Raw genomic sequence first — 23,246 nt, forward strand, 5'->3', positions numbered from 1 at the left:
TAACCCTGCATCCTAGATCAAAATCCAACATATCTTCGATACCATTGGCTGGTAACTACATTTTGTTTATGGTAGTATCTTCATATTAGCACATGAACATACACCTCACATTTACTAGTCTCTTTGAGTTCTGCGAGTATCCTCTAAAAAATTTTTAAAGATGAGTTTCCCTTTGATTCCACGACCAGTCTTCTCTATGGCTTAACGGGTGGATTTTCTTCTATGCCTTCTAAACTACTTGCAATTAAATTAGTCTAGTTGTTAACTAGACGGGTGCTAAAAACACCAAACCAAATGTATTCAATTATAATTAGGCAATATTTCAAACCAGTGAGATTTATACACTATCTAAATGTATCAAAAATATAAATCTACGGTGGCCTAGAGCACCAAAATACAGATCGCCTCAAACCTCTTTCATAAATACAAAACTAATACCTAGACCCGTATTAAATGACTAGGTAAATTGTTAGGATTTCTATCTTAGGAAATCCTGGAGCAGTGTTTAATGCGTAGTGCTAAACATGATGAGCGCTCCCGTATCCTGAAAAATTCGTATTTCCACATATTGAGGTGGATACACCTAGATGTATCTCATAATCCGAGCGTTCAGACCGCCGCCGTAGCGAAACTTTCGTACATAGAGGGCAACCGAGACTACTTGATTTGCATGTCGCCTTCGGAATTTCTTTTCACGAGCCCCCGATCTAAACTTTTAGATCTATCTTTTATCACTTTCTTTCCACTCACATCACCAACCCATCCACAAAAATTTCGCGAATTCAATCGCCAGACCATTCACACGCGCATAAAAATGCCTCCACCAGCCATGAGTCCGAAGGACCAAGCCGCGGAGCGGGAATACATCTCAAATTGTGCTTTTCTCCACCAACTATCAGCTGACAATAAAAACATAGACCGCCGAATCATCGCCAGAGCCGATGAGTACCGAAAAATGCAAAAGAATGCTCGGTATCTGACGAAATACCGCTTTTCAACGATGAAAAGGTTGCTGGATGAGCTAGCAGCTCTTCTTGTATCTGATTCTGATGAAGCTATTGCAATCGCTGTAGCTCGGCTAACTAAAGACAAGATACAATTAATAGCGACTATTAATTCATCAGAAGATGGTGGTGTCGTGAGCCCAGTTAACGAAAACGAATTTCCTCAAGGGTGAGAGCTCCCTGTCATCGCGCCTTAGCCCCCATGCGCTCTAAAAGGTGCGTTTAGACGAAATATGGGCTAAAAACCGGCCCACCTAGATATTCTGAATGGCGAGCTGCCCGCGTAGAACGGCATTCAGCTACCATCTTCCGATTAGCTCATGAGTACCTTGCAGCACCTGATCTCAATGCACAAGCGGATATTGAAAGCCAGTTTCGTATCACTCAGGTTAAGCACAGCCTACTGGAAATATCAGATCTCTTTGATCGTCTCCAGGGATCTTTAGATGATGTCCAGCTACTCAAAGAGGAATTCTTTACACCCGAAGCCCTGGCAGACCTTCAGCCATGTAGTCTAGAAAGATACTTTGTCGATGAGTTTCCCGCTTCTGAGTCTTCACAAGACGATCAACTAGCTAGTAGACTTATTTATGTCTGCCTGGAATCTCTAAATTCCTCTGAGAGCGTTAAAGCGCGACTCAAATCAAAAAAAAAGGTAGAACTCCGCGTACTCACTGCGGAGAATCTTTACATCTGGCACGAGCTTTTCACCTGTGCCTTCACCAACGCTAGGCTCGCATTAATAAAAGTCCACGAGTTGAGGGCTGATGGAAAAGAAGAAGAGCTTACTAACATGCTACGCGTTTTCTGCGTTTACCTGGATTACATCGACGCATTTACCAATAAATCGAAGATCTTCCGAGAATATGCCGGAATCGTCATGAAGCATGCGGTTTATGCCCGGCAAATCTTGGAGCTACAACTCAATGGTTTCGACCTAGAGGTTGTATTGCCCCTTGGGGCTTCAACCGTGCGAATTAAAAAGTACAATCGCGAGAGCCAGAATTCAAAGGAAAAGCCTCTTACGGTTGGAAAGAAAGCCCGAAAAGCCTTGCAGCAAATGTTTTCGAATTCCAAATCGATCTTATCAGCCTTTCGACATAAAACTAGCAAACCCGAACCTCAGGACAATGATCAGCACAAAGAAGAAATGGTGGAATTCAAGACCAACCGTAATAAAGGAAAGAAATCCAAATTCAAAACAGGGAATGAGCTCTTTCAGAGCTGCTCCCTCATCTCTACAACTTATCGGCGATCGGACGAATTTCTTCGCTACGTCATCGACGCCGAGCAGTTAACTCAAAGAGAAACAATTTTGAAAGTAATCCGTGTCAAACAGCACCCACCGGGGAGGCGACCAGGGGAGAAACTTGAAAGTTGCCTTCATAGGTTTCTCCATGTCAACCATTTGACAAAAGATGAGATTTCTGCGAGGGTTAAAAGTTTTCTTAGCTTCTTCCACGTCATGATACCCAGCCCAAATCGATGCCGACGCCTACTATCAAACCTGAATGATGACAACCCCACGTTCCCAATTTTCTATCATCCGGAGCTCGTTTTACTCGCGTATCTTGGGCCATCTCCGCAGTTAGCCTACCCATATATTGGGGTTTCCCGCCCGCCTTGCATGGTTTGCGAGCACCTTCTCATTCAGCAACGAACTCTCGAGGTACGCGAAGGGTCTGGCAAAGTTTATGCTGTGACCGTACCTGGAAGAATCCCACAAAAAGACAAGGATTTCATCCACGATGATGTTAAGGATTTAACCGCTAGGATAGTCAATGATATCCAGACTACCCAGCGTAATCGCGCCGAAGAATATCAGCAAGACCCGCAATTTGAGTTCCACACAGCTTTTCCTGGGGATGAATTGGAAAACTTTCCTACTGATTCGAGAGTTGAGGATATTGAGGATGAGAAGGGGGAGGCCGAGGAGTGAGTCCAAAAACTGGGGTAAGACTCAAGGAGAAATGACGGAAGGGACCAATTATTTGACATAACAAATTTACTTTACAATTCTGCAACAACATAATGACTTTGTATTCCAATACTTTGTCAGTCGTACCGAGATATTATTAGCAGTTGTAGCTAGCTTCGTGTCACAAAATCAAAATTTAGGTCCCTTACCAAATTTGAGTATGATTCGACACGGCTATGAAGCTACTAGGTTCTGCCGGCCTACGGAACTATCACTGCCTCTTGATCGAATCTTAGAAGTAGATACGTAGAGCGAAACCAAAACCAATCACCTTGTGTGGGGGAGCGAAATAAGAGATTTCGAAGTTTCCTGTTTAGTCGATATAAGAAACTATCTTTCCGTTTTTGGTTTGGCGTTGCACCAAACCCAACATGTCCTCAACACAGGAGAGCTGTGGCGCAACACATAAAACACAACGGGGCTGAATGAGCAACATATGCACGGAGCGAAACCCCTGACTAGACTTTATCTAAGCTAAGCTGTGATCGTGATCATGCGCCTGGATTCGGGGCTAGCCATGACTTAGCAGGATGCAACTACTTTACGATACCTCTTTCGCTGGGGATTAATTAAGTGCTTGATTCTGCTATCGGATTGGCTCCTCAAAGGTACTTGGAATTCCGGAAACCTGGATGTTCAGTCTAACTAGTTACGTTACCGAGAAGCCTAATATCATAACTACACCAACTCAACGTAACGGTACTGATGGATCCATATCCCTATCTAAATGTATTTTATGTTGCATCAAAATTTCAAGTGCAGCGGCCGTGGTTGCGTTGGCTACGTATAATGCACATAATTAGTTTTTATCAATCATGACAAAATCCGGGATTGAAAGCAAAACAATCATCATGATATCACTTACCAACCGCTTCCACAATGACCCGTAGTAGTTCCACTAATCATAAGTTTTGTTAGTCTAAATCCCTCTTCAGAAAGAGGAATCACATACCAATATCCACTTCCTGAACAACACATATTATCGAATTGACCTCCAACGCAAGTATAAGTGGGAGACCCAGATATTACGCCGCATCGACCACCATTCGAGCTAATATTGGTAGTTTGACACCCAGAGCTCCATTTCGTTTGGCTAGTTTGGGACCAGACGGCTCGTTAGCTGACTGCTACCATACCGAGGTGATTTTTCTATTGCCAATGCTGTCCAAGACATGCGTGGTTCGTGCTCACCATCCTTCTCCACAGAAAACACCAGTTTTCCCACAAAAGCCCGAACTAGAACAGCAGTTTCCGAATGTGGTCCCAGCGCAAGTATAGCCACTAGTACCCCCGCAAGACCCATCTACGGAAGTAGGTGTTGCGGCAGGTGTGCTCGTGGTTTTTGTGCTACTAAAACCTGTGTTAGTGCCCTTATTATGACTTTCTGTTAAGCGGGTTGCATGAAGTTGGTACCTGATAGAAGTTGACGTTTTCGTTGTTGTAGTTGTCGTTGTGGATCCCTCAACGGGGCCAGTAGGTGGTAAAGATGTCCAGCAAGACCCAGCTTGGCATTGCTGCGCTGCGGTTGTTGTAGGTTTGATGGATGTGTATGGTGGTGGTGAGCAAGCACCTGCAGCGCAGTTATCCCAGGCGCAATAATCAGTTCCATTGCCACACCTAGGATTTGTTTCTTAATACATATATCCGAATGGATGGCTTTCGAAGGGGAATTTGGAAGGTACTTACCATCCTGCATTCGAGCAACACACACCGAACTGCCCTCCGCATCTAGGTTGCAATGGCTTAATTCCGCACTTGCCATCCGTGCTCCATCCAGTACCGTTTACGCAGTTTCCTCCAATACAATTACCTATGCCACAGAATGCACTTAACAGCTTCGTGTTAGGGTCTATATGCTCCAATTCCAGTTTCTCTTCCTAATAACTTACTAGCCGTTTCCACACCTAATCAAAGTCAACTTCGTTAATTTATTTTGTGCTGTAGATAAGATTAGGAATATGGACGTACGTACCATCCTGAAACACTACAGCAGTTACCGAATGGTGAGCCAGGGCAGACCGCATTACCATTATTAGGACCACATGATCCATCTGTAGATATTGTGTTCGATACCCCTTCAAATTCATGTCATCAGCGCTATGTAAACCCACGGTAATGCGGCGGCTTAAGGGATTTCATCGAACTAACCTGGTGCTACGCAATAAGTCTCGTATGCAAGGACGCCACCGCAACCCGTGGTATTGACCGTAGTGCTCTTGTCGTAAACACCTTCCCACGGGTTCAATGCGACAAAGGCACTCGCTTGCAGATTATATGTAGTCAAAATTTGCGCGCAAGTTGTGGTGTTATCTGTAGTAACCCAAAACCCACAGGACGGTGTTGCAGAAACATCTCGTTCGGCCAAAGCAGCCCGCGGACGAATATCGAAATCTGAATCTATTGCGAAGCTGCCTGCATTACATAGACTTTGCAATAAAACAAAGCTTAAGCTAAGAGCTCGTGCAATGGATCTAGAACGCAAAGTGTCCAGCAGCATGGTTAATTGATTAGTTGCGATATCTTTTAATGATACCTTTAGCTTCTTGTTTTTCGTTCGAATGATGGACCGAGTTCACACCTACGGGCATTTCTTGTCAATTAAAGAAATCTCGAGACAGGCCTGCGGGAAGGCCATCAAAAAATTTTAAGGCAGCGAGATGAGGGAAAGGTCCGGGTTGAAAAAACAAAAATCGATATATTCGGAGGACCGACTTCCGCTATAGCCGATAAAAAAATACCATCATGGTTTGATATTGACGATCTCATGCTAGGGTTAGGATTTGTCCTTGAACTCCGTTTACCGACATATAGGTCAGATTTTCTATCGGCATTTGTTTCCACATAATATCCTTGTAAATAGGTTTGCATACAGGAAGGCTAATTAAGCGAGTCCTTACGACGGGGGTTTTGGATAAACTGTTTAATGTCGGTTTTGGCCGATGTCAGCATGTATCTAGGATTTGCTTGCCGACCTTCTATATAGAAGATAACTTAAAGCTTAATTGAGGTCCTTAAGTCAGCGCCAGCTTAGAAATACACTTGAATGACTTAAATTTTCACCGTAGAAGCCGCGAATCCTTCTCCAGGAGATACACTCGGCCGGTAGTCACATGATATTTATTATATCTGACAAAGCTCTTCTGGGTCAGTGGATGGTCTTTGCTAACCAAAAACTCGGCAGTTCTGATAAGATCGCGTAAATTTCGTCCAACTCAGTTGACAGACAGGAGACCATGACCCCATAAAAATGCTGACTGTACATACATGTACGCACCCTGCACCATAAGAAATATGATAAAAAGCTTCACCAGACTAAGAAAGCTTATTCAGTGACAGTTGCCAAATTTGCCTTGGCCATGTTTGGAACATCGTAATTGTTCCTTACAGTCTGATAGCCTGCCTGGGGTGTGTCTCATGTTGCTCCTTGTTCTTAACTGAAGTGCCGAAAGTAACAATAGATATCCCTGCAAACGAGTCTCATGGGAGGCAAAGACCCACACGGATGGAGCCTCGATGGCGCGTCGGTATGTCCTAGCTTTCAAAATCTATAGGTTTTGACAAGGTTTAACGAAAAGATATTTTGCATGCTATTCATTAACCGTTACGAAAATCTCGATGACAATGATCGCATGGTCGGATTTGTTCGGACAAGAAATAAAACGACCACGATATTTAAAAGCCATGGTAAAGAGGTCCGTCCCAGATTTCGTCTCAGAGGTCACCATCACCGGTACAACTTTACCTCGGTCCTTGAGGGTATTTGGCTGCGTTTCACACGGCCAGTACAAGACAAATTCCACAAGCTGTCGCTGATGCGACAGACTTGGCGCTTAGATGAACACTCAATCATCCACCATGAAGAGTGTTGTAGCTTGCTTTCTCCTTTTTTTAGGTATCTCCAACGGGAGAAGCCTGTTTAGAGAGCCAAGGGAGTACGATTGGAACTCTACCGCATTCTCTTTACAAAAACGACAAGACAATGGACCAATACAGTGCACCAGTAGCACTCCTTGCGCAGATGGTAGCTGCTGTAACTCGGTAAGGACATCTTTCACTTGGTAACACCAAGTTTTTATATGGGTACATGGAAGAACTGGAACAAACAAGTAGCTAATCTAAAAACTCCGTGGTAAATAATAGCTGGGAAAATGTGGATATTCGCCAAGTCATTGTAGACCGACGGCACCAGTAACATGTTACTCGAACTGTAATGCAGTTGCTATGTGTGGGCAGTATTCTCTCGGCGGCTCCCAAAAGTGTGGATTAGATATATGCTGCTCCTACTTTGGGTGGTGTGGTGTAAGTCACTCCCATCTTTTTTGATTCTTGACTAACTCAAAATTTTTGTTTATCTTTGACTTTGCCGGGATATCGCTATGAAACTTTTGCTTCCGATAACTAACAATCCACCTTGATTTAAGACGGAAGAACTTCACTGCAAGAATGCAGACCCCAAGGGAAATACCTTACCTTGTCAAGCAGGGTATGGTCTGTGCCAGGTGATACCGCCTCCATCTTGTGGAACAGGGAGCGGAACTGCCAGTGGCGGAAGAAAAATAGGTTATTATCAAGTTTCGTAAGTGAAGCCAGCTATACTATGATATCTACCATTCTATACAGGTGTGATTAAGCAACCCTACGAAGATATAAACTGACGCATACGGTGGGAAATACAGGAATATAAGAGGCAGGGTTTGCAACAAAGTAGTTCCAGATCAACTTATTACCAGGGGCTTCACACAACTTAATCTTGCGTTTGCGTAAGTCATAATCTTAAGTTTACATTGCAGACATACTAACATATTATACCGAAGATCAATCAATCCATCAACTTTTGAAGTTATACCTTGGGATCCTGCAGATGAGCCCTATTATTATTCATTCACGAACCTGAAGTCGGCAACGTATGTATACTACTGAAAATGAAGCCATATGGTAATATACCCAGTCACTAAAAGCTTGCAGACTACAAACATGGATATCCGTGGGTGGATTTGATTTCAGCGTAAGTATTAATACACAAACGAAATATATCATCGTAGTAGTATCAGACTCGCTGATTTTCTAAATTATAGGATCCCGGTCCAACGCACACGACATGGTCAGATATGGTGGCCACAGCCGGCAACAGACAAAAATTTATCTCATCCCTCTTAAGTTTTATGGCAAAATACAAATTTCAAGGGGCAGATCTTGATTGGGAGTATCCTACTGCACCAGAGCGTGGAGGAAGATCAACAGATCCTCAAAACTATGTCAGTCTCGTGAGAGAGATGAGGGCAGCATTTGGCACTACATACGGGATAAGTCTCGTGCTGTAAGTCCAGAGCGACAAGATGTTTTGTTTTGAGGGGTAGTCCTGTCCTATAATACTAACGCCGCTGAAATACATAGCGCCCCGGATTACTGGTACCTTCGAGGCATGGATCCAAAATCAATGGAGCCCTATGTCGATCATTTTGGCTTCATGTCCTATGATCTTCACGGTAAGTTTCATATTCAATTTAGTAAAATATGTATCTTCACAGGCCTCGAGCTAATAAATTGGATAGGCTCGTGGGATGGCAATAACCCGGTATGTTTCTAGCATTCTTGCGAATTATGTTGCGTTTTAGAAAACGACTCGACTGGCATATGAACAACAACTTACGCTCCGCCTTATATAGACATTGGGACCTAAGATTCGTCCACAAACCGATATTAGGGAGATCTATAATGACACAAAACCACTTTGGTTCGCAAAGCTTAACCCTGCCAAAATAAATTTTGGAATAGCGTATTAGTCAGTCACCTCCAATCGCAATCAATTCTAAGGATGATAGGGAGATCGAAAGACTAACGAAGTAATCTAGTGGTCGCGGGTATACTGTTGCAGATAGATCCTGTAGTAAGTAACAGCGAAAACCAGTCACTACTGTATAGAACATTAGTTTCGTTTTGGCTTGGCTAATCGTGTGATACTGATATAGTGACCCTGGGTTGTACATTCAGCGGACCGAACAAAGCAGCTGCCTGTACCAACTTCCCTGGTGTTATGTCCGCTAGAGGTATGACCTACTCCATTCCAGGTGCTTACTACTTTAGTCTGTAGTAGTAACCTAGAAAGACGTTGAAACATGAAAATTAGGCTAATATACTGACTATGGGCTAACGGTTTTGTGGAAATAGAAATTCAAAATATTATCGACAGTAGAGGCGTTAGGCCAAACCTACTGTCCGGTCCGATGATTAAAGAGCTCAAGTGGGACGACCAATGGATGGGCTATGACGACGATGAGACCATAGCTATGAAGCTCGGCGTAGCTAACGATCTCTGTTTGGGTGGATCAATGGTGTGGTCTGTCGACTTTGATGCTCGTATCGCCGACCAAGGTGCACCGCCAACGGTTCCACAACCCGGAAGCCCCCCTCCTCTGTTCATACCTGGCAGTAATCTGAATATCGTCACGCAGGGTGATTCTTTCGTTGTTGTAGCCGCCGGATCACAATTAGGGAGTGCTACCACAAGACAATACCAATGGAGATATTACGGGGTTAGAGAGGGCCAAACTGTTGACTACTCATTTTTGTTTGAGCAGAATAACAGTCCAATCTCGGTGTCAAAAGCATTGTCGGCCGGGTTTGACATCGGGTCAGATAAGCCACCTACTGCTGTAACCTACCACAGAGTTTTTGGAAGAAGGTGTAGCTATGATCCTAATACTGGACCTGGTGGAAGTTTGGAATGCTGGGGCGAGGGCTCATCTGGCCCGTCAGCGACTTCCGCCCCGAGCCAGACTGTGACTTCCGCCGCTCCAAGCGCTACTGCAACAATACAATGCTCTAAGCCAAGTGCCTCAGCAATGTTCTGTGCTCCACAGAATAGAAATTGCGGCAGGATCTACTCTGTTTGCGATATGCCGCAGCCAGATGTTGCACCGCGAGGACTGCCCAACATTCCGCCGATCCCCCCTATACCCGATCCTTCTTTCCCAGGTCATATCATAGGGCAGATGGGTAGGGTTCCGCTTATGCTTCGGTATATCTCAGTCGCATGGATGATGGACCGGATCCGCCCAGGTGTCAATTATGGAAATCATGTCCAGCTGTTCTATACTAGGCCGCTCGTCGCAATATTTGGGAGGCGCGGCCTTTCGGGGATAGCTCAAACTGTTGCATCGCACCGGGGCGGTAACGGCTGGCTAACCATATGGGTAAGCCTCTTAATTCGCTTATAATAGAGCCTTCGCGGCTCGTAGGGCTATTGCAGCTGACGCTGACTCTCTTCGATCAATTTAGGACGGCTGGTATAGCGACGACTTCCCCAACACTAATGACCCTTATATTAATTACTACGATCTAAGCCCATTCGGGTATCTTAGAGACGTCCGTATTACCGATCCCAGACCGGTTTTACCCCAAGATTTCTATGAGGCTAGCGACCAATACTATTATTTCAGTTTGATGTCTGCCGCGTATGCTATGTCGGCCCGAGGGATAGTAATAGTCCTTACGGATGACCCACGCAGAATCACTATGACAGGAATCTGGGGAAACGTTGAATTTCGTATCCTTTCAAATCAAGGTTGGACCGACCGGTACGGCAACACAGTAAGAAACCCGAATGTTGATCTGATCATTGCTACAAATGAGGAGGAAACGGTAACATACATAATCTTCGATCGCCATGACCCAAGTACCACTCCGAATTCACCAAAACCCTGGGGCGGTCCTTTGCCTGATGTCAACGGGAGAACAAAGAGGCAACTATGCGGGGCAGCGTGCCAGCCAGATGGTATTCTCCGATGGCCAGTGGCTAGAAGTGATCCAGAGAGGTTCTCATACGGAGGAAGGCCATACTGGTTCGACTTTTTCGGTTGATTGTGTTTGTATAATCACTCTATGTATACAAATCTGTAGAAATTATATAAACTTTACTTCTTGTCGAGCAACACAAAAACCCACCATAATGAATACATTAATATTGCCTTGAGAAGTCTCAAGTGCGTCGAGTGTCAAATCACCAGAGGTCTGGGGCTCAGAGCCATGTGTAAGTACCGATGCTACCTTCAGATCACGCCAGCGGAGTGGTGGTGATACATTTTCATGGTAACTAGGTAGCAAGAAATGAGGATCAACTCGGCTGGCTGGATTCATGAATATTGAATTCAATTATGCGAATCCAGCAGCGTTATATGCATATTTGCGAAATTCCCATCTTCATGGTATCAGATGATAGCTGACTTGTTTCTAGCTTCTCAGCTTGATGCGAGACAATTGCATTATCGGAAAGTTGCGCCGTGACAGAAAGTCTGAGTACTAAGCTGTGCGGGGCTGAGGAACACAAAAATTACAGGCTGCGGGCAACACAAGTCTAAGCTGGGAGTTGCGTTGTACTAAGTCTTAGAATCAATAAATGAGGTTTAACAGGCACTGCCACCATTTAAACCATGAACCTGAGTATCATCGACTGTTGAAACTGAACATATGGAAGATCAAGAGTAAGTGGAACAGTTGTTCCGTTTATGTGGCCTGATATGGTCTAATATGGTCATCGGTACCGGATACCACGCCTGATATCGTGATCGCAAAACGCTGCAAAAAAGAGTGTTGTTTTTGTAGCACCAGTCCCTTTTCGGAATATTACTAGATTTGAACAAGCTCGGATGAATTCTTTTTTGCTCAGGGCGCTTGTTCCCGTAATTTAGAGGGACGCTAGTCTTATAATGGCAGGAAGGCTGTCGCATCAGGCCTGTAAGAAGGGGTCCGCTTGACCAACCTCAGTTAGTCGCCTACCTGAGACTGACAATACTACGTCGAACCACCACCTGTTTGGTCTCAGGCCGACTTCAGACGACCTAGAATGCAGCTAGAAGCTTTACTATGCCTTTATAGAGTCGCCCAGATCACCGACAAGGAAGGAAGAGACTTCACGAGCATAAGAAATAAGGTTTTATGGGCTGATACAAGCTATCTTATGTCTTGATTATAGCTTCGGTGGCGGTATGGCGTCCCACGCTAAGACGGCTGGCGCGTTTTCCAGAAACCATCAGATTCAGTGTCTGCTAGTGGTTGCTGGTCTATAAAATACGTTGAATTCGCTATCGTAATTTATTTTCTCTTTATCATTATCATCATCATTAACAAACAGGATCGGCTGGCCTCGAGACTACACACAATCATCTTCTTGTATCATATATTTTTTCTTCGCACATTTTTCCATTTCACAAGATGGCGGGCTGGTCCTCACTCAAATATGCTTTCATTGCTTCAAGCATTTTTACAATTACCAGTGCTCTTCCCACGGACGGCTTGGCCCGTCGGGATTATCAACTCCAGAACGAATACAACGACTATTATGCCCATGACAACAATGACTACTATAACCAAGGTTATAGAGCCAACTCGAATGAGCCGACATCCGTTAAGTATCAAAACAAAGCCACAGTCGCGCCCAGACCTAGCGCAACTTCTTCAACTCCTTCAACAAGGACCCGAACTTCGAACCCTCGACCAAATGCTCCAGGTCCAAAGGCTGACGAGGGGGAATATGACCCTACGAGTCTCGAAGGCTTCCGCGGATCCTATGGCAGCGATCCAAAGGGACCCATCATTGTGACGGGTGTTCAGAACGGACAAACCGCCGTACGCAAAGAGATTAGAGACTTGATCAAAGACCATACCCAGTTCAGCTTGTTCATCATGGCTCTCTACAGACTTCAAAAACAGCCTCAGGATATGGAAACTTCATACTACGGCATTGCCGGTATCCACGGAGCACCTTTCAAATCATGGTATGTTTTCAATGTAATTTGATAGCCTTGAGTAGCTACTAATTAGTTTTTTTTCTAGGGGTGGTGTGGAACTAAAAGAGGGCGGGAACCCAGAGTGGGGATATTGTCCCCATTCGGACGTATTGTTCCTTCCGTGGCATCGACCTTACATGGCTCTTATTGAGCAGATCATGTGGAAGCATGCTAGCGATATCGTTGACGGAATCCCGGAAGGCCCAAAGAAAGAAAAATTCAAGGCCGTCCTCCCAAGCCTTCGCTTCCCATACTGGGACTGGGCTGCGGATGGCAGCATCCCTGAGGAAGTCTGTCAACAAAATATTATCCCGATCGAAACTGTCCGAAATGATAGAGAAAGTATCCCGAATCCGTTGTACGCTTACAACTTCAGTGACCTGTCAGAGTTTACAAATTACCCATGGGGAAATGTTACGGAAACTATTCGCTTCCCCGCAAAGTTTGGGACTCCAGCTACTCACACCAGACAGATTAACGAAGTTATGAAAGCTAGCGAAGGCACCTGGAGGAACAGAGTTTACCAGGTTTTGACCGGCTATAAGACTTTCACTAGTATGGCTAGCACTGGCTATGACCGAGCAAACGGTTTCAGATTCGAATCTTTCGAAGCTATCCACGGAAGCGTCCACTTGGCCGTTGGCCAGAACCTGGACGGTCTCGGAAGCGGTGCGATTTTGGGAGTTGACGGGGCGATGCTTGGACACATGAACCCACCTGTTTACTCTGCTTTCGACCCCATCTCTTGGCTTCACCACATCAATGTTGATCGTGTATTCAACATCTGGCAGACTATGAACCCAAATGCCTATAAGTTCTCTGGTAGAACCAGAATGGGAACTTGGGCCGTGCCATTCAACGCTGCGGTCGACGAAAGGACACCACTTTATCCCTTCAAGAAATCGGCAAACGAATTCTTCACTGGCGCTGACGTCGAGAATCCAAAGCAATTCGGTTACTCCTACCCTGAAACAAACAGCGGCAATGCTCGTGATACATTGGTCGCTGTTAACAAGCTTTATGGCTCCCGAACTCCTGCTTTCGAGATCAAAAACGCTCGAGACGGATCCCGTCGCCAGAAACGTCAGGAGACAAACCCTGTTGCCTCTGTTGTTGACAATTCTAACAAGTACACTGACTGGATCATCAATATTGAGGTTAATAACGGCGCTGAAGTTGGAACTTTCGGTATCAACGCATTCCTTGGCGAGCCCTCTACAGACAATGCTGCAAAGTGGATTACCGACCCAAATTCCGTCGGTGCACATGGTGTCCTAACCAGATTCGACGCACATCCTGATGTCCTTGTCACTGGTACAATTCCTCTGACTGCCGCTCTTCTGAAAAAGGTTGAATCTAAGGAGATTGAAAGCCTTCTCCCCGATGTTGTCATTCCGTACCTTCTCAAGAACTTGAAAATAAAGGTCAGAACCGCTACTGATACAATCGTCGAGGATCTCAAGGAGGTCAAAGATTTGAAAATTGAGATTGTGGCTGGAGAAGTTGGCTTGCCAAAGGACATGGCAACAGCTCCAAGCTATGGCGATTACCAAACCAAGATTGACTGGGTTGATGTCGCTGGTGGTAAATTGACACCCAAACCTCAGTAGAAGCATAACTTCGAACATTTCTGTATATTTTTCAAAACTGTGCTTGTAAATATTGCTGGAATATCTCGGAATCAGTTACTATATTCCACCTATCATTTAATTTAGTGGTGACGATGTGGACGAGATACGGGTCGATAAAGTTCTTTCTTGCTTTTTTGCGTATATATAGACAATATAGATAGTTAACGAATATACCCGATATTTTAACTTAAAAGATAGTCACAATTCTTCAAACTACACTACTTTGATCATTTCAGATTTATTTCCCTGCGATATTAACATAGCTATAGCGCTATTTAAGCGTATATATCGACCGGCTGAAGACATCGTTGGTTGCCTTGTTGAACTTGCGTTGCGCCCTGTGAAACTTCGTACGTACTTTGAACCTGGACGCAATTCGAAATCGACATTTGTTCCTGGTAGGCTATCGAACATCTTTTGGCATTAATTCTGACTCCATTAGATTTAGGGAATTGTTCCGGGGTCCCCTTATCGGATCCGGGGTCCCCTCAACACCAAAATTCAGAGTTTTACTATTGATTTATTAGTAAAATAGCATTTTCAGAGAGATTGAAGTTTTAATATAGAAGGCCTGGTTACCCAACCAGTAACCCACCTACCCAGTTGTTGCTATACCTACTACCCACCCAACTACCCATTAACCCAGCTATCAACTCAGCCAATGAGCCAATAACTGAGTAAGTAAACAGATAAGTATGCCAGTAACTACGTAGGTTATTTGTTGGGCGGGTTAGTAGCTGAATAGGCACCTAACAACATCAGAATTCCAGTTGGGCTTTAAATACTACAAAAACAACCAGTATATTATAAACAATCTTCTGTTATAATCTTATAGGATTTTGGGCGCTGAGGGGGCCCCGGATTCTTGATAAGGGAGACCCCGGAACAGTTCTGTGGATTTACCCCGAAGAATGTTTCATATTTGGGGCTTAAGCGGGGAAAAACGTTGCGAAATTGCTGGGCGCAATGATTAAGTCGATAGTAATATCATAATTAGCTTCACGGATACTCTTGTACAGCGCAATGCGCCATGGCTCCGTATTAGTAAATGGATGCTTTCGAACATGGGTGGCGGGTGAAGCTAACCCGGAGTTTTTCAAGATTGCAACCAACCAACTAGCGAGCTATAAAATCCTAAACCTGGCAAGTTATATGTTACAGTGTGCCGAAGCGTTTTAATACAAGACTAATATGTTACTATGTATAAATGCTCCCGTCTCGCTAGCCTCGAATCCAGTCTCGCGACCAACACGACCGTCAGGTGGCTATGTTTCCTGAAGAGCTCTACTAGATCGCGCTATTATCAGAATTACTCAGTAGCGCTATTGAGAACCGACAATACTGTTAGGGAGCCCACGGCGAAAAACACCCTATAGTTTGGAAGCTGGTTGAAGATTCAATGCTACTATGAAATAACATCATGTTTCGATCCAAGACCAATATATAAGGAGAAACTGGCCTCGTATACGGACATATTAAAGTATTACCGAAGAAACTTAATTTTTTGCTGCATTCGAAATAGATTCACTCATTCTTTGATATTGGGGAAAGGTTAGCCTCGAATCCCTAGGAGCAGGTTGGATCCATGGGCTGTAGTAAAAGAAGTCATTCTTAAAAGTCGGTAACGTTGTGCACGTAAAATATGCCATTACTACCTACTAAGAATTACTATTGATATATTGCAATGATAAGTCTTAGAACTAGCGACTTGATAACCGAACCTATATAATAAAACAGGCCACAACGCTAACTAGATTTCCTTGCAAGTGATCAGCTTCGTGTGATCAAATTTACATTAAACACTAATTCCCATAACTGGGACCCAATATACAGACGATGCAAATGAATTGGATATTGTCCGAAATGATAAACTCTTAAACACGTCTAACAAGCGGATTTAAATCGATTTGAATGTAATTTATCGTGGTAACTCATTTGACTTCATTAAGCTGCCCGGGAATGTCATTATCTGGCCCAATCCCACCCCAATTATTGGTCTCGTGACTCTGACTAGTCGATAAAACAGGGACATGGAGCCTTCTACCTTTTCTTCGGAATAATATGAAGAGAAATCCTACTAATGCTACCACCAGGACGGTAACTCCAATAGTAACTCCAGCAATAGCTCCAGCACTTAACTTGGAGCCGCCTGCCGCTTCTCCTTGGGTTTCAGCTGTAGAGGTGTCGCTTGGCGTAGCTTTGGAGATGGGGTTCGTAGTAGCCGGTGTAATCAATGATTCTGAAGAGCTTGCCGTCTCCGACGGGCGATGCGAAGGCGGGGCTGTTGTGGATGATTGGGTTGTACTCCACGTTGTCGTGATAGTAAGGCTAACTCCGACCCCGGCGCATAGTTCTCGGACTGCATCAACTGTTTGATCGATTTCGAAGGGTTTACACATTGCTCCAGTGCATGGGATAAGGAACGTTAACATCGTGGGGTCCTTGCAGAGGCAGAGATAATCTTTGTCTTGGCAGTTCTTAAACGACTGTCGCTGTAATTGAGGGCCTTCGACTCATACCATATCCAACACCAAGTTTATATAGGTGACCTGTAAAATAGTAGGCTAAAAGGAAAAATCTGGCTACAAGATTGTCTCGTTGGTTCACGAGGCGGTAGCAGCAACCAACTAAACTGTTATAAGGAATGTTGTGTTTGTGTTGGTTCTGTTGTATTCCGTTCGGTGGCGCGGTACGGAAATCGTGGCGCGGGTGTTGATTGGTGGTAGAGGTAAATTTAACCCTTAACTAGAGCAAGTATTTTGGCTCCGAGACTAGTTACAGGCTGATGATAGACTTATTAAGGTTGGTATTATTTTTCAAAGTTGATTTGTTGTGGGTGTGTTTATCATCTAAGAATACCTAGGTACTTGGTAGTAAGTGTTCTATTTTTCCTATTCACACTATCCTAACTCCAAACTACACGCACGTTTCTGACCTGCACCTCCTTGTTCTTCTGAGATCTTTCAATGAATTTCGAGATTTGTGGTTTTTATCGGAACAGTGATTAAGACAGACGAAGTTGAGAGTAGCGAAAAGGTAGGCGGAAGCGTATGTTCGGTCCCGATTCCGAGGACTCTGATTTCAAGGATCCTAAGAATTCCATCGAAGAAGAGTAGACGCCTTCTTCAAATTTCGACTAGAATTGAAAGTGTTTTTTTTCTATGGAGGCTTCGATATCACGAAGACAATCATGGAAAATAAGAATTCGCATCATCCAGAGACAGTGCAATACTGGAGACACGGTGGAGAAACCATTAGCAAGCTAAGAGGATCTCGTCCGAGATTCAAAAATAGTATTAATATATGATATCGTCGCGTGGACGATATTTCAGATATTAAACTGAAAAGAACAGATACTACACTTGATCTAAGCCAATTGGCGAAGAGAGCTGGTGAAAAAAAGAGGGTGCTGGGGAGGCTGTCCTTTTATACCCGAGACAAGGGAAACTTTTGCAGTTGTTTGTTTGTTTATATTGCCTAATCCGGCGGTGAGAGGGTTGCTTGGCAATTGGATGAGTCCCACCCAGGCCGGTAACTAGCTCAACTCTAAGCTCTGCCTTGGAAATACGCGCAATTGTAGCAGATGCCCTTCCTAGAATAGCCCGTTACTACTGCCTCTTACTCATGATCGATATACCTGCTATTATCCATCACAAATGACTATTGTCATAATGATCGTGTGGTAGCAATATGGTGCACATGGTACCATGGTGTAGATAACTACCTAGTATATATACTTAGGTACTAGTCTCAAGGAAGTACATAATAAGGTGGATCAACATACTGCGAAGACCAGTAGTTACATGAATTCACACGTAGGCGTTTAGTTCTTCTGGAAGGTCTCGTTCTTAGGCGTCAGTTGGTTACGATCTTCTGTATGAGTTCCTTCTATTCGGAGATTTCAGCTCGTGCTAGCTTCGAGACAGTCTCATAATAAACCATGCTGTAATTCATCATCATCCTCGCTCTGGCCTCGAGACTAATCATCCTCAGGGGAATACTAAAATTAAAAATCAGCAGTATACAGTATGCCTAAGAAACATGTCCAAGAACAAAGAATTGCCTCCCGGGCTGGGACCGGGATATAATATTATAATATGCTAGCACTGGGAATCTCGCACTAGTCTGGCGGCCATTGTGTATGTACTGATAGTTTCCTATCTTATCTAACAGGATAGCTAACTTTCGAATTGTTCTTTAAGTAAATTTATGTCTCCGTAGAATAATATATTAATAACAATCTATGAGTGACCGTCTGGCTTCGAGACCACTTCCGTATTTCGGACAAAGGTATCACTAGCCCTGCACGATACACATACCGACCGGAAGCTATCCTGACGGGCTACGCATCTATTTTTTGTTCTATCTTGTCGTGGGTGTGTATTAAACTTATTATACTAAGGGCCTCCCCTTTTTTAGATGCAAGATGGGATTTAGGGCTGGTAGAGCAGCTAGCGCTTCCAGCTGTTATTCAATGGGCTAGTGCCCGAAAGATTTAATCACTTGTCTCCTGTCAGAATAGTGTCGCAACTCCTACTTCTTTGTCTTTTTAAAGCATCCAGCGGCCCTTCCTAATTTCGCTCTAGAGACCCCCCATAAGCCTCATTGTTTATCATGGTTTTCGCTGGACAAAAAGGACTCGAGTCTCACGCCATCTTCAGATTCGCAATGAACCTATCCCAGCTTCTAAACCAGATTAGTTCTCCGGAAATTCAAAAAAACAGTGGAACGTTCTACAATAAAAACAATAATCCCTATGTATCCCCAGAAGCACCTGGCCGACTTGACGCTTTTAAGTGGACCCAAATTTAATTGACAAGGATATTGAGAAGCTGCTTAATTCACGCTTGAACCACTCCGTATATTCTATTAACAGAGTCCTCCTTTGACTTAAGCCCCCCCAATATTCAATGGCTTCTTAAAATATTTGAACTAATCAACGGCATACACGCCCTTGGTTACGACATTTCGTCCGGACAGTGGGATCGATTGGAGACAAGGTCGATATGAAATCTTTATACGTGAGAATGAAAGCGGCGTTGTCGTGCTTGGAGGTCTTGTATATGAAAGATCCTACTTTGGCACTTTGGCAACCGTAAAAGAAATATTCTCGATTAGGTGCGAATCACCGGGCTGTCGATAACATATGCGATGCTAGTAGTTGGTGAACTCGCACCCGCCTTGCCCCCAGACCAGTTGGCATCCCAGTCAATCAAAATAGGTGTTCACAGTGCATTAATGTGGCAAAAGCTACACTGAGACTTTGAACACCTACATCTGCGACAGTTCAGATTCGGATTCATCGATTCAAATTCCGATTAGGCTTTGATGAGTTGGCTGGTTCTTGTTTCCTGAAGAATCTTGTCGCTGAGCTCTAAGATTAGCTTGATCAATTGATCAAGAAGTCGCTCATACAACGCAGGGCCAGAGAAATACTCCTTATATAGGAGAGAGAGAGAGAGTTAGCCACTCGCCACCACGGGCCTTCTAAATCTATATTTAAATTTTTCTAGGGGTGCGATGTGGAGTGTTATAGATTTATCAGCCCTTTTATACCCCAATTTTAAAGCTCCTGCAGGGCGCTTAGAGTTCCCCGTCAAGAGCTATCTCGTAAACTACATGAACATTAGATATGTTGATACTTACTATGGAGGTGTGGCGAAGCTAGGATATAAATAAAATATACAGATGCAGGGACGATGAATTGCTTTGGCCTTGAGTTTGGATCGTGGGTGATGAATCCGTGCGTTTAAAATATCGAACGAAGAGAACCCGATAGATGCTAAAGTGGCTTCTGCAGACATGGTGGAAGCCTAGATTGAAAAGTTTAATAGGATACATAAAAAAGGAACACTACCATCCATCATAAAGTTCATAGGTAGGCTTCAGCCCCAAAAACCTCTTCTAGGTCTGAGTACGAGACAACCTATGAGTTGTACGTCTTTTTGCTTGTAAACCAATTCAATTCAAGATGCCAACCCCCCCCTTCACCCCCATTCCTAGCCTCGAATCGAGCCCGATTACGGGCTTTTCTTGAGATCCTGAGACTGCACGAACCCGTCAACACTAACTACCAGTCATCTAGTGTTGGGGCTGGTAAATCCCTATTGGTCGAAACTTTTTCATCATGTAAGCTAAGGCACGAATCGTTTTCAACTAGCTGAACAATAGCTTAGGAGAACAGATTATTACGGTTGATAATACACTGACCCTACAGAAGCCTCCCTCTATACATATACAAACCAGTGCTATACAGATACGCTAATTTCCCTAATGAATTTGGTATGCTATAACTGACCACCAGGCCGGCCCCTGCGTGTTATTGGAGGAGGTAGGCCAAGACTGTGCTACGATACCAGCCAAGACAAGTGCAAGTTCGCAGAATTGTATCAATATAATCGCCCATACGTATACGCGTACAGTATTAGATATTTTGTCACAAGAGCGAGCTTAGCTTAAAGGAGTCGCCTAGATTTGGTATTGCCCTCCGAGATCGAGAAAATATCTCACCCAACTGACTTGGAACAGCACCTAATATTTTTTTTGAAAAACAATACCGAGGTCGTGTCAAGCTTTCCATCCCTGTACCCGCATGATAGATCTATATTAAGACTGTTATAGTGTCCCAAAACGACCCACATGCACACACAAGACTCAAAATCCAACGTCAAATAATGTGTTGCCTAAACAAAACGTTTTTGTGTTGGTTGGTCGTAGCCAGACTTTTTTGAACTTGTGCCCTTGGTTTCAAGCTCCCGCTCGCCTGAAAAAGTGACCGTCGTAGTAGGTGCGACACTTCGAATTAGTCCTGTAGGTGTACTATATGGCGGGTGCGATGCTTCATAAGAAGGCTCCTTAGCTTTGGTGGTACGTTCTCCCGCATGGCTAGCTAGTGTTCTGTTCATGGTCTAGTCTTCAAGTTAGCATCGTGGGAGACCTACTAAGTACCTTCTCATTCTATATACTTTCTTTAAAGAACCGCGACGCGTCGAGTGAGGCTCTCCTATTGCGTGTATGAATGCTCATTGAAATCTCTAAAAACATACGGACAAATTCTATCCGGCTGTTATGCCTAGTGTTTACACAAACTCTCAGGTTCAAAACAAAATCTCCAAAATCTCTAATCGATCGATTTGATTAATTACAAAAAATAAAATAAACCAAAATCCATACGCCTATATCGTACAAGCATCAAATATAACTCTGGAAGGTCAAAAGAAAAGAAAAATCCCGCATTTACAGATAGATATATGTTGATTATTTAACCTTCAATACCACCCATTGGCTGCTTCTCGCCTGCGAGTGCTCTCCGCCTACTAAAAAACAAAAAGACAGCAGCCGCAATCAAAGCAAGACCACCGACCGAAGCCCCAACTGCAATCCCAATAGTAGCACCTTTACTTAACCCTCCATTTCCATTTCCGCCTCCACTTCCTGTTTCGCTTCCCGCCTCCGTAGGACTAGGACTTGTTTTGCTTTCCGCAACAGCTGTGGGTGGCGCTCCACCCGAAGATCCAGCAGAGGATCCGGTGGTAGCTGGCTGCGAAGATTCATCGACAGAGGTAGAACTAGAGCCGGATTCACTAGTCTCCGAGGATGCTGGTGTTGAAGTCGTTGACGCGGGAATTACGACGGGAGTCGGTACCGGTTTTGTAGGGTTCCCGTTCGCGGTAGCGCAGTAGTCGTTATATAATGATAGTGCTGAGACTAAATCGTCCGGATCGGCGTTTTCCCCACTGCCGCAGTAGTAAGGGATACATGTATTGAAGTAAGCAGTAGCGCTGGAGGCGTATTTCGTGTTACAATAACAACCATTGATGGGCGCGTATCCGCATTTCAATTCACCTCCTACATCGTCCCAGTCGTGGTAGTATGGTCCACGTGGTAGTGGACCATTGTAGTAGAGGCAGTGGGCGACGCAGCTACGCTGGAGGGTGTATTCCAGTGACGAGGTGATAGAAACACGAGAGGTTTGGGGGAGTGCTGGGGCAGATGTAATATCTTGGCCCATCGCCAGGCGGGCGAGGAGGAGGAGAGTGACTCCACGATACATAATAGATCGTGTATTGATTCGATTCGATATATATGACTTAGTAATAATGTTTTCAACGTTTTGTCTGAATTAACTACTAAAAGATCTATATGAGTGCTGAGTAAAGTGGATCACCATCAAGAAGGGGTTCCACATGTAGTATTTATGTTTTCTATCTTTCTCTCTCGAACTGCAGTACTGCTCAGCCGCAAGCCCGAATTTCCTTCTAATCCCTTTTCGAAAAAAAAAACCTTTAACATCGCGTCAACTATGGATGGATTATCAGCTTTGATTAAAACATTCGCCAAGATAATCCTTCGGTTTGCAAGACTGGGCTCGAAGCGGTTCGCCAAGCGCATACAAGATGTAGCCAAGGCTATTGGATCATAAGTTCATTGGCTAGCTTTCGCGAGATAGGGTCTTGGCGGGTAAGGGTCTCGATTGTGTCACATATCTGTTGGTAACACCAACCCAAACGCCAGGTTGGCTCATGCATGGTGGCAAATTTGCAGGATTCGATTCCAGGTGGCTAAGCTAGCATCGAGATGCGCTGCGGGATACATATGACTTGCACTTGGTAGTCTCTGGCAAGGTCTCTGGCAAGGCTTATCACAGCCAAGTATACGTATCTATGTGTACTCACGCTAACTAGTATTTGCATTTTGATCCCAAAAAGCGTCTTTGGACAAATATAATAAGTTGTAAGCTACGTGGCCGACGGACTGAAGAATTCAAGGGATTTTGGTTGCAGACTTCAGATTCAGCGATTGTCACCAATTTGTACAAAAAGCTTTAGGGCAATATTTGTATTCTTTG

At 44.2% G+C, this 23,246-nt stretch overlaps 6 protein-coding genes across 6 annotated transcripts; 3 read left to right on the forward strand and 3 right to left on the reverse strand.

Annotated features, from left to right (window-relative positions):
* Positions 1–814: 814 nt before the first annotated feature.
* AOL_s00210g227 (uncharacterized protein) lies at positions 815–2,943 on the forward strand (the record flags this gene model as incomplete). The annotated part of the gene is made up of 2 exons (XM_011129029.1): positions 815–1,173; positions 1,263–2,943. 2 exons carry the CDS (start codon positions 815–817, stop codon positions 2,941–2,943), a joined length of 2,040 nt encoding a protein of 679 aa, XP_011127331.1.
* A 791-nt stretch (positions 2,944–3,734) lies between these two features.
* On the reverse strand, positions 3,735–5,479 carry AOL_s00210g228 (uncharacterized protein; the record flags this gene model as incomplete). Its single annotated transcript, XM_011129030.1, has 8 exons — positions 3,735–3,762; positions 3,848–3,880; positions 3,935–4,075; positions 4,174–4,332; positions 4,396–4,599; positions 4,669–4,859; positions 4,951–5,057; positions 5,131–5,479. The coding sequence occupies 8 exons, from the start codon at positions 5,477–5,479 to the stop codon at positions 3,735–3,737; spliced, it is 1,212 nt and encodes a 403-aa protein (XP_011127332.1).
* Positions 5,480–6,837: 1,358 nt separating this feature from the next.
* Positions 6,838–10,842, forward strand: AOL_s00210g229 (uncharacterized protein; the record flags this gene model as incomplete). The annotated part of the gene is made up of 13 exons (XM_011129031.1): positions 6,838–7,020; positions 7,404–7,558; positions 7,659–7,742; positions 7,797–7,886; positions 7,948–7,987; positions 8,058–8,299; positions 8,377–8,468; positions 8,535–8,557; positions 8,649–8,764; positions 8,835–8,869; positions 8,952–9,029; positions 9,151–10,175; positions 10,261–10,842. The coding sequence occupies 13 exons, from the start codon at positions 6,838–6,840 to the stop codon at positions 10,840–10,842; spliced, it is 2,745 nt and encodes a 914-aa protein (XP_011127333.1).
* A 1,350-nt stretch (positions 10,843–12,192) lies between these two features.
* AOL_s00210g230 (uncharacterized protein) lies at positions 12,193–14,377 on the forward strand (the record flags this gene model as incomplete). Its single annotated transcript, XM_011129032.1, has 2 exons — positions 12,193–12,755; positions 12,814–14,377. 2 exons carry the CDS (start codon positions 12,193–12,195, stop codon positions 14,375–14,377), a joined length of 2,127 nt encoding a protein of 708 aa, XP_011127334.1.
* Positions 14,378–16,329: 1,952 nt separating this feature from the next.
* AOL_s00210g231 (uncharacterized protein) lies at positions 16,330–16,797 on the reverse strand (the record flags this gene model as incomplete). The annotated part of the gene is made up of 1 exon (XM_011129033.1): positions 16,330–16,797. One exon carries the CDS (start codon positions 16,795–16,797, stop codon positions 16,330–16,332), a length of 468 nt encoding a protein of 155 aa, XP_011127335.1.
* Positions 16,798–21,659: 4,862 nt separating this feature from the next.
* AOL_s00210g232 (uncharacterized protein) lies at positions 21,660–22,451 on the reverse strand (the record flags this gene model as incomplete). The annotated part of the gene is made up of 1 exon (XM_011129034.1): positions 21,660–22,451. One exon carries the CDS (start codon positions 22,449–22,451, stop codon positions 21,660–21,662), a length of 792 nt encoding a protein of 263 aa, XP_011127336.1.
* Positions 22,452–23,246: the final 795 nt, after the last annotated feature.

Source organism: Orbilia oligospora (genome assembly GCF_000225545.1).
Source record: "Orbilia oligospora ATCC 24927 unplaced genomic scaffold scaffold00210, whole genome shotgun sequence".
In the NCBI taxonomy this organism is placed as follows: domain Eukaryota; kingdom Fungi; phylum Ascomycota; class Orbiliomycetes; order Orbiliales; family Orbiliaceae; genus Orbilia; species Orbilia oligospora.